The sequence below is a fragment of the Sphaeramia orbicularis genome, chromosome 12 (genome assembly GCF_902148855.1).
Source record: "Sphaeramia orbicularis chromosome 12, fSphaOr1.1, whole genome shotgun sequence".
Taxonomy (NCBI): Eukaryota; Metazoa; Chordata; class Actinopteri; order Kurtiformes; family Apogonidae; genus Sphaeramia; species Sphaeramia orbicularis.
In genome coordinates, this window is record NC_043968.1 from 48,671,881 (window position 1) to 48,686,339 (window position 14,459).

At 38.4% G+C, this 14,459-nt stretch overlaps 1 protein-coding gene across 1 annotated transcript in view; it reads right to left on the bottom strand.

Annotated features, from left to right (window-relative positions):
• Nucleotides 1-14,459, bottom strand: part of mmp17a (matrix metallopeptidase 17a) — a 161,188-nt gene that overhangs the window by 56,859 nt on the left and 89,870 nt on the right. Inside the window, exon 3 of the mRNA XM_030150753.1 lies at nt 13,914-14,049. Within this exon, the coding sequence (XP_030006613.1) occupies nt 13,914-14,049 (136 nt within the window). The remainder of the gene's footprint in view (nt 1-13,913; nt 14,050-14,459) is intronic.

Consider the following 14,459-nt stretch of genomic DNA (forward strand, 5'->3'; position numbering starts at 1 on the left):
CACCTCTGATTAGAGGCATTAACCCAAAAGACCCGATGAATTTTTCTCTATATTTTAGCTTTCTTAAATGATTTATCACCATTTATAAGAACATAATCCTCTGTATTTTGCATTTTTTCAATGAAAATCATGTATTTTCCTATATTTAATTTACTGATCATGTAGATGCTAATGAAATTTTAGATTAAAGTAAAAAAAAAAAAGAGAAATCTGAATAAAAAGTGACTTTTTAAGCAAATATATGAACATATATAGCTGAGCATTAAACCAAGTGTCTCCATCAACTGTGTTTGTCAAACTCCATGGGTTTTACTGGTGAATCAATGTTGTAGAAGATGACCGTGTTTCCATGGTCACTACAGAGCCTCTGAACCTCCAAATGGTTCATATCTGATGACCACGAAAAGATGACAAACTGCATTTTACACCAATTATTTACATGTTTTGAAAGCTTTACCATTTCAGAAGTCATTAAACATTTTAGATCAGTCGGTGATTTTGATCGGAAGTTGCTGTTTGGGTATTTATGGCTTAATGTTGATTTGTTTTAGGTAGAAATGTCAGGACAAAGTTATTCAAAGTGCTGGCCCAAAATTAACATTTTTTTTATTTATGTGTGTCAGTATTAATGTGTCTCAGCACAATTCACTGATTCATTGATTTCCTAACCACTTGGCCCTTTAGCAATTTGTGGGGGTGCTGGACCCCAACCCAGCTACCAGTGGGTGAAGGCAGAGTCCACCATGGATGTGTCACCAGTTCCTCACAGGGCTGACGTGCACAGATCAACAATGATTCACTCTTACCACAGTCCTAACAGCATTTAGACCGACTGGCCAAATAACCTATTAAGGTGCATGTCTTTGGGCAGTAGGAGGAAGCTGAGGTATCTGGAGAAAATCCACACAGATACAAGGAAAAGATGCTTAACCCTTTATAGGGCACTCATAGAAATACTCACTTAAACTTTCAACCTTAGTGTGTTATTGGAGGACCTAACCAGACTTTATTACCTCTGCCAAGGAATGGTGGAGGTTATGTTTTCATCGGGGTTTGTCTGTTTGTTTATTAGCAAGATAACTCAAAATATTATGGATTTTCATGAAATTTTCAGGAAATGTTGATACTGGCACAAGGAACAAATGATTAAATTTTGGTGGTGATGGGGGGGGGGATGATCTGCATTGGCGGAGGTCTGTGCTCTCCGTGTGCTTTTCTAGTTACTTTTGTGAAATTTTTCGAAATTTGTTATTGTTATGTACACTAAACAAAAATATAAACGCACCACTTTTGTTTTTTGCTCCCATTTTTCATGAGCTGAACTCAAAGATCTAAAACTTTTTCTACGACCACAAAAGGCCTATTTCTCTCAAATATTGTTCATAAATTTGTCTAAATCTGTGTTAGTGAATACTTCTCCTTTGTCCTTTGCTGAGATAATCCATCCACCTCACAGGTGTGGCATATCAAGATGCTGATTAGACAGCAGGATTATTGCACAGGTGTGACTTAGGCTGGCCACAATAAAAGGCCACTCTAAAATGTGCACTTTTACTGTATTGGGTGGTCCAGGGGGGTCAGAAAACCAGTCAGTATTTGGTGTGACCACCATTTTCCTCGCACAGTCTTCTTCATGAATTCTCTGAAACAGCTTTGGAGATGGCTTATGGTAGAGAAATGAACATTCAATTCACAGGCAAAAGCTCTGGTGGAGATTCCTGAAGTCAGCATGCCAATTGCATATTCCCTCAAAACTTGTGACATCTGTGGTATTGTGCTGTGTGATAAAACTGCACATTTTGGAGTGGCCTTTTATTGTGGCCAGCCTAAGGCACACCTGTGCAAAAATCCTGCTGTCTAATCAGCATCTTGATATGCCACACCTGTGAGGTGGATGGATTATCTCAGCAAAGAAGAAGTGTTCACTAACACAAATTTAGACAGATTTGTGAACAATATTTGAGAGAAATAAACCTCATGTGTACACAGAAAAAGTTTTAGATCTTTGAGTTCAGCTCATGACAAATGGGAGCAAAAACAAAAGTGGTGCGTTTATATTTTTGTTCAGTATAGAAAATCAAGGTCAGTGACATTACCATATGTGGTTCCTTACCAATAAGTGGCAAAAAAAAAAAAAAAAAATGCAAGGTGAAAGGAACATGTATTTTAGAACATTAGAGTATCACTTTTAGAAGATTACAACCTGGGTGAGATTTGTTGGGCTGGGGTGGGATCAACCCCCCCTCTGGTTTTTACATCCCTAGTCCCGCTCAATGAATTTCATCCTTGGGGTGGGACAACCAACCAATGTAAATAGCAGGCAGGTTGTGACTGAGTTTTCTTACACCTATATCCTACATTACTGGCACTAATGTTCACCTGAACCAAACTGTCGGTAGTCTCAGAATTAGTAAATGTCCCCATGCACTGGGGTGCCGTAAAAGGGGGTGGACGGGGTGTTAACGTGACAAATTCATGGGGCCCAGCATCTGTGGGGGGCCCATAGCACAGTGGAGGGGGTCCAGTGGATACAGGAAACAAGTTATGAAAATTTTGTGTAAGATCCGCTGTTTAATAGAGGAATAGAACCTGGGAGTTTGACGTTGAAAGTATGTAAAGTTTCACTTTCGTTTCACGCCGGCGTTAGTTACGTTAGTTATGGACTGAACCCCCACATGTGTAACTGCTGCTTCCCCCTCTCCTCTGACACAAAAAGACCCAAAAACAAACAACCCCCTACCCTCTATTTTTAGGACAAATTGTACCCTGATTACAACAACAACAATGCTGATCCACACACCTGTCAACACACACACTGTGAACATCATTAATTACATTAGTACTGTTACTGCATGGTACCTAACAAAGCAGTTACACAGGGTGGACCTTGCAGACCCTGTAGATCACAATTGACCTGAGATTGTTGCCTCATTGTCATCACTGTAACTGTTGCTGTCTTGTAACGTATTTGGAAATGACCAAAAATAGTCACTTGCCCAATAAAGAGTTAAGAGGGATAACACAGAGGTGACAGTACTAACCACTGAACCACTATCCTGCTCCTTCACCACAGTAAGTCCTATAATTCAGTTTACAGCTTGAGAGAAGCTTGTCTTGCCCTAAGATGTCAGATGACCATCTAAAACATACAATAAGGCTTATTTTAATTATTTTAATTAATTTAAATTAATTTCAATATAAAAAAAACAAAAGAGAAAATGTGTGAACCAAAAAGGAAAAGAAGAAATGAAATATTGTAAGTTGTTTTGCTTGATGAGTGTTTTATTTTGTAAATTTAAGTTGTTTTATTCTGATTTATCTTTTATATCTGTATTTTCCCCTTTGTACTGAACAGTGAAAGGTTAGGTTCGTGGATAAGTTGAAACTCTCACCTGTGTGTGCTGAACGGTGGAGAAAAGGTCGGGTTCTACATAAAAGTGCCTGTTTTGCAGCTTTGGAAAGTTTTTGTGGTAAAGTGAACCAAGCAGAAAAAACTACATTATGAACTTTAGAAACTTTCTGTAGTCAAGAAATGCTAGCCTCCTTGTCTAAGTGTTAGACCAAGGTGTACCTCCTGAAGCTCTTTGTGGTTAAGCTATGCTATCTAAGCTGAACTCTTTGTGCAGGTGTCAAACCCAGGTGTGATTGACAGATGTCCAATGCACTTGTTAAACTTAGGTGAACTTTCAAATGTGTGCATTCTTAGAATCACCTCACATGGAGTGATTGACGTATGTCTGATGTGTATTACCCGGCAACAACTGTCAACCAATCATATGTGTATGTTGAACTTATGCACCAAATATGGGAGTCTTCAAAGTGACAAAAGACTATAAAAAGTAATGAAGGAGACTCTTAAAAGAGGAAGCAGATTTAGGGAGTTTGTTGTAAGAGATACTAGTTGATAACTAACTTTTTTTTGATGTTGACATTTTTGTAATTTTTTCAATTTTTTGCCTGAAGCAATAAATCAAGCTTTGTTTTAACTTTTTAAACCTCAACGCTTCATTTTGGTGAATTCTTCATTTTCTCCTGTGTTGGTTCTTCCATCTGAAAACATAAGTGGTAAGTTGATAATTTAAATTATCGAGCAGCTCCGGCTTTGACCGGACCCTGTTTTTACGGGGTAATGGAGTAGTTTGGAGAACACCAGCGACCATGCACTTCGTAGGCAAGCAGTTTAGCTCAGGGCGTAGCGAAAATAGCTGCCCGGTGTATAAAATATAAAGGTGTCTGGGGCGGTAAATCCATTAACCAAAATTAATTGTGGTTTTTGTGATTTATTGTTACTGCATGCTTAACAAGCTCAAAAACATATTTTAGTGTTTGGGTCATTTAAGTTTCATGTTTGTTCAATGATTAACAATAAACAACTTTAACACATTTATTAAGGAACATACATATTACTTTGCCTTAAATGTTTAGTTCAATAGCTGTCCTTTCATGTATTTTTTGCCATCACAAACATGACCTGCGTGAGATCCCAGGTCCAAACTGGTAAGATAATCTGACCATCTAACACTGTGATAAGATGAACCCAAAGCTCTGAAATTCCTGTGACTGTAAGGTTTGTCGTTTTCAGTGTATTGACAAACAACACTGTCAAGAGCTTTTTTTTCATTTCAAAGGCAAGAAAATTCACTTCTTTGATAATGATTTGTTCACCCACTCACAGGAACAAGAGCCGTAAAAGTTTGTCTCTTTTGAGTAGAGTAATGGTTTTGTCCAGATCTGCTTGCTTGTCTGACTGAGTCCTTCAAGTTAACCTTACCATGAAAAATGATTTAGAACTTTTTCTTTTCTATATTGTGCAGAAATTCCTATCACTCCACAAAGAAAAAGACCGTATAGATCATGTAGACTTTACAGACAATAAGGGAACGACAGTAACATCAAGGTGTTGAATCGATCATGTATATAAATGTCATTAAAATGAAAAAAAAAAAAATCTACTGCTGCGACAAAAGATGTTCAGTCGTACAAGCTAGGCTTTAGTCGTTCACTAAATTAGGTTCTAAGTTTGTTCAAACTGCTGTGTAAAATGTATTCAAAACACAGAACTGTTGCAATACAGCCTTTGTTCTTCTTTCTGATCTCAAATGAGTCAGGGATAAGATTTCTTTAATAAGTAGCTGTGTAATAACCCCTACAGGATGATTCAAGATCCATCCACTTTCACTCTGTCGGGGTTTATTTTGCAATAATACCAGTTTGTTGTACATTGTCCTTTACTCAGAACATTCAGCAAGCGAGTCAATGAATTATCACACAAATAACCACAAATGCATACATGGTTTTTCAATATAGCTTAATAAAAAAGCTTTCAGTGAATTACTCCCCAACACTCCTGAGACAGCTGTTCTCTAGTATAATATCAGTGCTCTGTTATAGCTGTATTGACAAATGATGCCATATGGAATCCACTTCAAATCTGACTGCCTCTGAAATCTACCAATAGTCCACAAGTGTTTATAATAAAAGGACAATAAATGTACCATCTGTTTCTTGGCAGGAGCCCTGGGCTGAAACATCCACAAAAGACAAAGGGTCTGTACTATATATATATTAATTCCAGTCAGACTTGGCTGCTTCGCACTGTTACACAAATGTGAGAGCTGTGCACAGATAGGTGGCACTGGACTGAAAAGACAGGCTGCCGTACTCCAGAAAGCCAAGAGAGGCCAAGCTGAAGGCGTATGATTGGCAGTAGTAGGCTGGTGGTAGTCAGATGGAGAGGTGAGAAAAAGACAAAGCGAGTGAGGAAAGGCAAAGTGTTCCACTCATAAAACAGCAGGTCCTCACAGCAGCATTGACTGTGCAACAGTTTCTGTGCAGCCTGGCTTTGGACTGCTGCCACCAGCTTTTCCAGGTCAGCAGAGACCTAACTGCTCTCAAAGATGAGAAAGCCCCCTCTGCAATAATATTCCTGCCCCAAAATCCCCTCTTTTTTCCTTTATCTCTGGTTGAAGGCCTCCAGTGGGTGGATGTGTTGGATTATTTCAACAAGGTGATGCCACGGGGGACAAAGTCACCAGGTAATTTGTTATCAATGAGCCCACAATAACTACCATGCCCTCAGTGACAAGTGATTCATCCCTCTGAACTCATCCTTCCAGCCTGAGCCGTTACTTCTGCTGCTGCAAATCGAGGCAGAGCTGAAAAATCTCCCCAAACCCATTCCGAAGAGGCTTATTTTCCCCCGCTGATCCAGGTAGGATGAACCAGCGCGGCATACCCATGGGAAATATGTTCATATTGGATGCTTCAGCTATGCAAAATTAATGTCAAATACCATCAGTCTGTGCTAATACAGAAAATAATGTGCCATTTATAGATGGAAAGAACTGGTGGGTTACATCTACAGGTGATTTATCCATGTGTTTTTGTTGCCTCAACCTAATCCTACCTTCACTACATTCAAGTTTTTCCTCTAAGCTTCTCATTGAGGCTGTGTGAGTTCAAAGATTTGCAGTGTTTGTTCTACTCTGTATTTCAAGAATGTCCATTTCTAAACCAAACGGTGTAACTTTCAGCCATTCAAACATTTCTTTGAATCAGGACAGAGCAGAGAGAAGCATTAAAAGTCTGTAAGAAAAGAACCCAGTCCAAACCACCTCCATCCTGCTGTGTCATCGTCTTCACCACCAGAGCTCTACCTCGCTGTATTTTCTGTTTTGCCTTCAACTACAACAGCCCCCTCACTCCCTCTTGCGCCCACAGACTCCCTATCAGTGGAGAGTTCTCCTTGCTTATCGACCTGTTTCTTTAATCCTCTGGTGCCTTGATGTCCTGCTTTCCTTTCACATCTAGCTTCATTTTGTTTTCGTACTGTCCTACCTTAGATCTGTTGGCCTCAGTGGTTCATACTTCTCTACAGGTTGCTTTGGCTCTTGTGAACTCTGTAACAACATGTTTCAAGATTTTGATGTGGAGGATTTAGGGGGATTTAAAAGCATCTAGTTGCAGAAATGGAATAAATGTTCATAATTCCGTTTTTTTTTTTTATAATAGTGTATAATCACAAAAAAAATATGAGTCATTCTGTTCCTATTACTTTACATTGAGACGCTACAAAGAAAACTGTTTCCTGCTGTGCTCCTGCAGTAGCTCGAAAAAAGACTTCGACTTCTTCCTTTCTTTTGTTCTCAAATAAAAAGCCCAGAAAGGACAAACTAAACTCTGGCTTCAACAAGGACATTTCATGTTTGGAGCAGCCATTATGTGTTCTTTTTGTTTCAATGGATGTTTGTCTAAATATGGCAAAACTGCACAAGAATCAAACTCAAAAATATGCGTGAAAAAGCAGCATAGTATAGTGTATAATAGTCCATTCTAGCACAACTAGTACATGTTTTAAAACTGGAAGCTGGGCTAGGTGATAAAAATGACAATAATTGTGATGACATATATTATCCTTTATTTTGTTTACACTATCAGCTACACTTTTTTGTTGTACTTTCTTAACTGTACCCATCCATATGTTGATTTTACTCTTAGAATTGTTTCAAATGCTCTTGTTCTAAGTTTCCTTGGTCCATTTAGGTCATGTTCTGAATTTTAAGACTAAATCTGGTATCTTCAGTGTTGGCTCAAATAATTATTTGTTATTTGTTGTCATAATTAATAATGCACTAATATGTCAAATTTGATCATGATAGCAAATGGAAGTTCCTCTTTTCCCCGCTACTTTTACTGGTTCCCTTTACTTTTTCTGGATATATATAATGTGGTATAATGACTCTAAATATAATTTTTAACTAAAGCAAGACTCCATATTTCCTGCTCAGAGAAGCACAGACAAAAAGGGTGGGGTGGGGGTGGGGTGGTTGCTGCTCCGTCTCCCTTGTCTGTCTATCTTTCAGGCAGCTGCTGAGGAAGCTTAAAGCATCTTCCAAAATAGTGTATTATTTAATGCCCTGCGTCACATCACATCATCACCAGGGTGCAAAAAGCAGGTAGATTCTGTCTAAAGAGGCTGTGAATCTGCCAACTAATTTGAGAAACCTGGTTTTTCCATCATGTTTCATGTTCCGGAGCAAATTGGCAAACCTTACTCAACACACTCACATTTTTGATCCTGTCCTACAGCGGCACACTTGATGTGTCCTGAAATGAGAAACGAGTTCATCTCGGTAATCCAGACACAAATCCTGCTCAAACATAGAAGCAGGTTGTTGCATTATTTGTTTACAGTACTGGCATCTTTTTCTCTCCAACTGCAACAAAGTGCGTAAACCTGCTAAGCAAACTTACTTTTTTATAAACAGTATCACATCATCGCATATTCTGAAAGCATAGCCAAGATTTTCACAACCCACCTGTCTGCTGCAGAGTGTTCCTGCTGTCAGGAACACACTGCAGCCTGTGACAGAGCAACATCCCGCTAAACTGAGATGCTGTAACGACCTGACAGTTGTAAACAACCTGCTCCTCATCTCAACTAGATGCTTCCACTAGGAAAATGGCTCCACAATGGACGGTACAATAAAAGGAGAATCCATATAAGCATATGCAATCCAACAGTCCTACTGTGTCCCGCAGCGCAGCATCAAACGTTGCTGTGGTTACCACAATCCTGGAAAAAATCAGCGTGACTGATCTGATACACTGCATTATATGTCATGAAACACTGATGAATTTGTCTTTACATTTCTTGCCCTCTAATGTCATTTTTTCTATTTATCCAAAATGTCTCATTAGCATTCCAAAGTGCAATGCCTTCTGCAGCTGTTAGCTCTCATAAGGTTTAATTATAGTATTTTCCTGCTTTTTATGCATGGCTACAGCTGCACACAGAGACTGCAAACCTCCGTGATGGGACCACAGCCTCCTAATGTTGAGATGGTCTGTCTGAAAAAACAAAAAACAAGAGCCAAAAAAAAAAAACAGATTCTGACTTTACATGATCTGCTCCAAAACTGAATAGGTTTATCCTTGGTCTGCACTCTCCTCTTTTACCTACCATTGAGAATATCTGTGCTGAAGATTTTATGTAATCCTGCTAAAAAGACAGAGCGACAGGCAAAATGATTGCATAAGCTTCTTGTTAGAGGCAATTGCAAACTTTGCAGCTCAAAAGCCTCACACTGACTAAGGAGTCTACACTAAATACAAGGTGAATCAGTCATAGTTGTCAGTGAAATAAACTAGGAAGGAGCAACTGCGAAATATTAAGAATGTGTGTAAAAATTCTGCAAACCACAGCCGGATCCAATGATGCTCATAATCCACTAAAACAATAAGGTTGTGTTTTCCGAAGAATAATTCAAGTCAAAGTGTATACATGTGCAGTTACACCTCTCGAAATACGTTAATCTGTGTATGAGAAAATGGAATCCTTTGTAAATTAAATGTCGGCATAAGTGACAAATGAGAACAGATATGCGTTTTAAAATGAGGATATTGAAAATGACTATAGCAGTAGAAACAGAAAAAAAGAATCAGTTCTGGTTGTTTTGTTTCTGTTCAGAGTTGAGAGCATGCAGCTGTTTTTGGACCCAGCTCAAATAATACATATAAATCATTACCGCCTCATGGTCAAATGCCTCTGTAAACTGGTCACGTTGCATTTTATGATGCTACAAATTCTAAAGCACGGGTATTTCACACACTTCTTCAACCCAGCAACACAAAAAAACCTATACAATCACCACAATTTCACAGTGGGCACCCAGCATTAGTGTCATGGCTGTCACAGATGCTGAGGCAAATGTTGCGAAAGCTGGAAGTGAATGGATTCCCTCTTCTCTGTAATATAACGTTTATAGACTTTCTTCTCACTGGAAGTGAATTACATGTGTGTGGATCACTTGAGTGGAAATATATAGAAGATGACTATACATGCTCAACAGTAAATACTCACAAATTTGATAACATGACACACCTTCAAAGCAGTGGTGTAGTGGTCCGTGGAGAAGTGGGTATACTGTCAATTTTTGCCTTTTTTTTAAGCAGTCCAGAAAAACGCCCTGTTTTAGAAACAGTGACACGTAAGACTGTTCTATTTAGTTTACCCAAAAATCTGTCAGTAGTAGTCTATTTGCTCACTATTATAAAATCATCACAACTTGATCAGGAGCACTTTTTAGGTATTACTGGTTACATAAGCAGCTGCATGAATGTAAATGTATTCAACATGAGGCAAACATAGGATAATGTTGGCCTTTCATACTGTTAGCCTACTCACACAGTTTAACTAATGGTGACAAAATCTCTTTTCCTCTAAATGTGCAGTCATATGGCCAGTAGTTTAACAGTGACTCATCCTAAAACCACCTTAAAACTTACCTTAGAATTATATATTCCATGAAAATACTGTAAGTTCTCTCAATATGTGTCACTCACTTGAAAGACATTTATTCTGCCTTTCTCTTTCACATTTCCAATAATTGTGCATCTTTGAACGAGAGAGCTGTCAATCAACTGGGATGACACTGGCCGGCGCTAGTTAGCAATATTTTCCTCAGAATGACTCGCCCTACTCTTCCTCTGATTGGCTTATCAGTCCTCATTCCTTAAGTTAACCAATCTAATCAGTGAAGGTACCAAGTACTAGCCAATTACAGGCAGAGTAAGGGCGGGTCAGGTGCACATTGGGGGATTTTGAAGTGGGTATACGCAATGCTGACTGAAAAATAATTAGGTATACGCCGTATACCCTGGAGTACACCACTGCTTCAAAGTGAAATCTCAGCGACAAAGAAGTTTTATAAAAGGTTTATGCAGGAATGTCGTGACTGTGTGTCTGATGGATATGAGTGGCTGAGAAGCACTGATCCTTCATAAACATTTCTCAAATGAAAGAAAAGAGAAAAAAAAAACTGCACGTGTGGATTGGTAGCGTGTGGGTATAAGAGGCATATTCCGTTCACATCCTTTTTTCTGTTTGTGTACATGTGTTGCGTGTTCTGAATGATTTGGTAGAATGTTGTTGTTTGATGCTGCGTGGGTACAGACTCAGACACACAGTGGCTGTCACTCCTGCTTAAATCATCATCTTGTTGAATCATCCCTGATAGGGCATGTGAATCAGCACTGACCAGCCATATGTTTCACTGCATATCCTCTGCTGTCTAACATTAAGCTGTGATATCCCCAACAGATGGTCTGACTAGAGTTACGTATTATTTTATCATGAGCTGTTGAAACTACAGGATGACTCTGCAACAAGGCTATAGCAATGAAACAAATGACAGCATACGTCTGAGAGGAAATGCATAGATCTAGAGAACAAATTGTATAATACTAATTTATAATATTTACAGCAATGCCAGGAATTTACTTCTTGTTTCTTTATTGATCAGCTTACCACGATCCAGAAACCAAAAGCAAAGAAGGAAGGGTCCAGGAATCTCGTAAGATGATGAAAATATGGGCAGATGAAAAATGAAACCCGCAGAATTGTGGTAGTTTATAACTTTTAGCTTCCTGAATACTGTATGATGTGATATAGAGTGCTGAGTTGGACTGAATACAGCCAGGTTTAATAAAACTGTATTGGTTTTTAGAATCTCAACTAATCTAAAAAAGAAACTGGCACTGAAACATCGACAATACAGAATCTGTGAAAATAGTTTGAACTGTGGTGCTTTGATCCTTCAAGCAGTAGAAAAGATGTATTAGACATATTTTCAACATACCAGGTCACAATTAAACAATTATTTTGCACATGTGACACCACAGCATACTGCAGCTCTGAAGTAATGTAAAAAAGAGAGTACAAACGTAAAACTGTGAGGTCAAACCAAAGCAAGATGGAGTTTAAGAAAAAATATAAACTAAGAAAAAAAAAGATTTCAGAGTATATGACAGGATGGTAGAGGAGCTGGAAAGTGAAATATAGAATGACAATAAGAATAAATCAATTAAAGTGATAAATAAAAAGTACAAAATTTGAATGTAAATATGTAAACATGTAAATAACTGTAAAACACATTTCCAGGTCAACAAGAGTGGAGCCTTTGTGCTCATTTACTTTAACTTCTCTCTATTGTGAGTCACAAACTAGGAATCAGGAGGAGGTAAATTAATTTATTTAACTGTAATACAGTGATTAGTGCTCTTTTCCATGGTCAGTACCTGCAGTGGGGTGTGATTTTAAATGTCTTAGATACGGTTTCAGCTCCTTGGCCGTGTATCACCTCATTTCATACTCTTAAACACTATAAATTGTTATTTTATTTACCTTTCCCTGAACTGGACACACAGATAAAGGGTTGACAAAGGAAACACACAAAGAGTGAAGATGTGAAACACTTCATAAAAGACATATTCTATATCAGAAGAATCCCTAAACATCATGTTGGGAAAATGCACTGAGAGCAAATAATATTTAGCTACACTGCAAAAAAAGGGTGTCTAAAAACAAGATAAAAACACTGAATCTAAGGAAAAAGGTACTCAAATCAAGTGAAATTATCTGTCCATGCAGCAAGATAATTTCATTTGACAAGATTTCTTGAATTAAGATTGTTTAATCTAGAAACAAGAATGTCTTCGAATGTATTTAGAAGGCTTATTTTATGCTGATTTTAAGATAAGATTTCTTAAAATTGAACGTTTTACAGCCTCAAAATAAGTGAACTATATTAAATATAAGTTGGCTGACCTGGCTATAAGAATTTAAGTCTTAAAATAAGAGTAACAAGTAGAAACAAATTCTTCAAATAAGAATTTGAGTCAGCTGAAAATGACCACTTCAACTGGGAATTGAACCTAGGACTACCACATTGGAGTCCGATGCCTTACCTACTGAGATAAACAGCCCCAGTGGTGACAGGCAAACAATTAGCTCCAGCTTATCGAGTAGACAACGGTGTCCATGTTCAATTTACCAAGAGACCACCTCTATAACAAACTGATATTAATCCATAACTGTACATTCTATCTCAAAAATTCTTGCAGGTGAGTCTTGTGGTGAGTCTTGTGAACGTATTGATGTATAATTTGTGGAAAAAAGTCAAACCTGAGTAAGCAGTGATTACTGGAACTTGGAGTTTATCAAAGATGTTAGTGACAAATTTAACATGGAAGTGAATGAGAGAAAAAAAATGTGGCTTTGGTTTCATGCCTCTATGACATTCCTACTGGATGTAGGAATTTTTCAGTCATTTTTCAAATTAGCAAACAGACTCAAGAAAGAAGGGAATAAATATGCACTTAACAAGTCTGTCGCAAGCTGGGCGACGCGGTAGCTGAAGTGCTAGCAGAATCCCCGACTAACGTATGCTTCGCATTAATGTGATATTTTAAGCTGAAAGTGCTTCAGTTTAAGGAAAACTCCTGAAAGAAAGAAAGAAAGCCTGCAGAGTGTGTAAAATACTTTATATTGGTCGACTGTTTCGTCTTGGGTTTTTTTGTCCTTGTATTTCCATCCAGAGGGCCAATGTGCTCTTTAGTGTCTTCCATCTTTATGGGTTGGTTCTGCTGCCTGTCACTACCGGATCAACTGACCATTTGCACATGCACGCCGGTAACTCTACTTGGACAAACTGCCTAAAATGCATTGGCAGAGACGTTCAGACTCATTCTGCGCTGCAGATGGGTTAATTGCATTAACATTTTTAATCAGATTAATCATGATGATGGATTAATGCATTAATTTTGACAGCCCTAATTATTGTGTTTGTTTCCAGTGTCCTGAAGTACCTACTGTTGGTCGTCTTGACTCACATACACACGCCTGCCATTACGTGTTTGGTGAGCAACAGTGACACCCCCCCACCCCCAAAAAAACAAAAAACAACAACAAAAAAAAAAACATTATCCACCAACTGCAATCACAGGTCTGTTTTTAATGTTTCTACTGGTACTGTGGTCTTCTCTGGACCCACCAGATCATTAACATTCAGATGCTTTCTCTCAGAGTACTGCAGCCAGTATGAAACAGTATATTGATTTGGAATGTTCCCTACCTCCAAGACAGATGCCTCTTATTCCATTTGTTTTGAGGATTCAGGCTTCGTTTCCTGCGGCCCATTGTCACCTCTGCCTCAGACACATCTGGCAAGGAACATCTGGGTGTTTTCATGAGTCCCAGGGTGGCTTGATCTAAGGACGAGAAGGAGGACACAAGATGTTTTCACACCCTATTGCAGACTGAAATAATGATGGGAGAAAGTAACAGAACATAATTAGAATGAACTTACTCAGAGCAACATTTGGATTTTACGACGGCTCTTGCAAAATTAAAGCGACTGAAAATACGACAGCATATATGTGTAAGAAATGTGTGCAGTTGACTCTAGTAGCTTCAGAGGATCCAACACATATGTAGTATGTGCCCATATGCATACAAACCATTTGTGCAGACGGTTATGAAGGGTCTTTTGGGTCATAAATCATACTCTCACATGCATCCCACTCTCCTACACGCCATAAATTAAACATGCTTACACACCTCACTGTATCTTAACGCTATTATATACATACCTGCACTATTATTATGTACACTATAATTT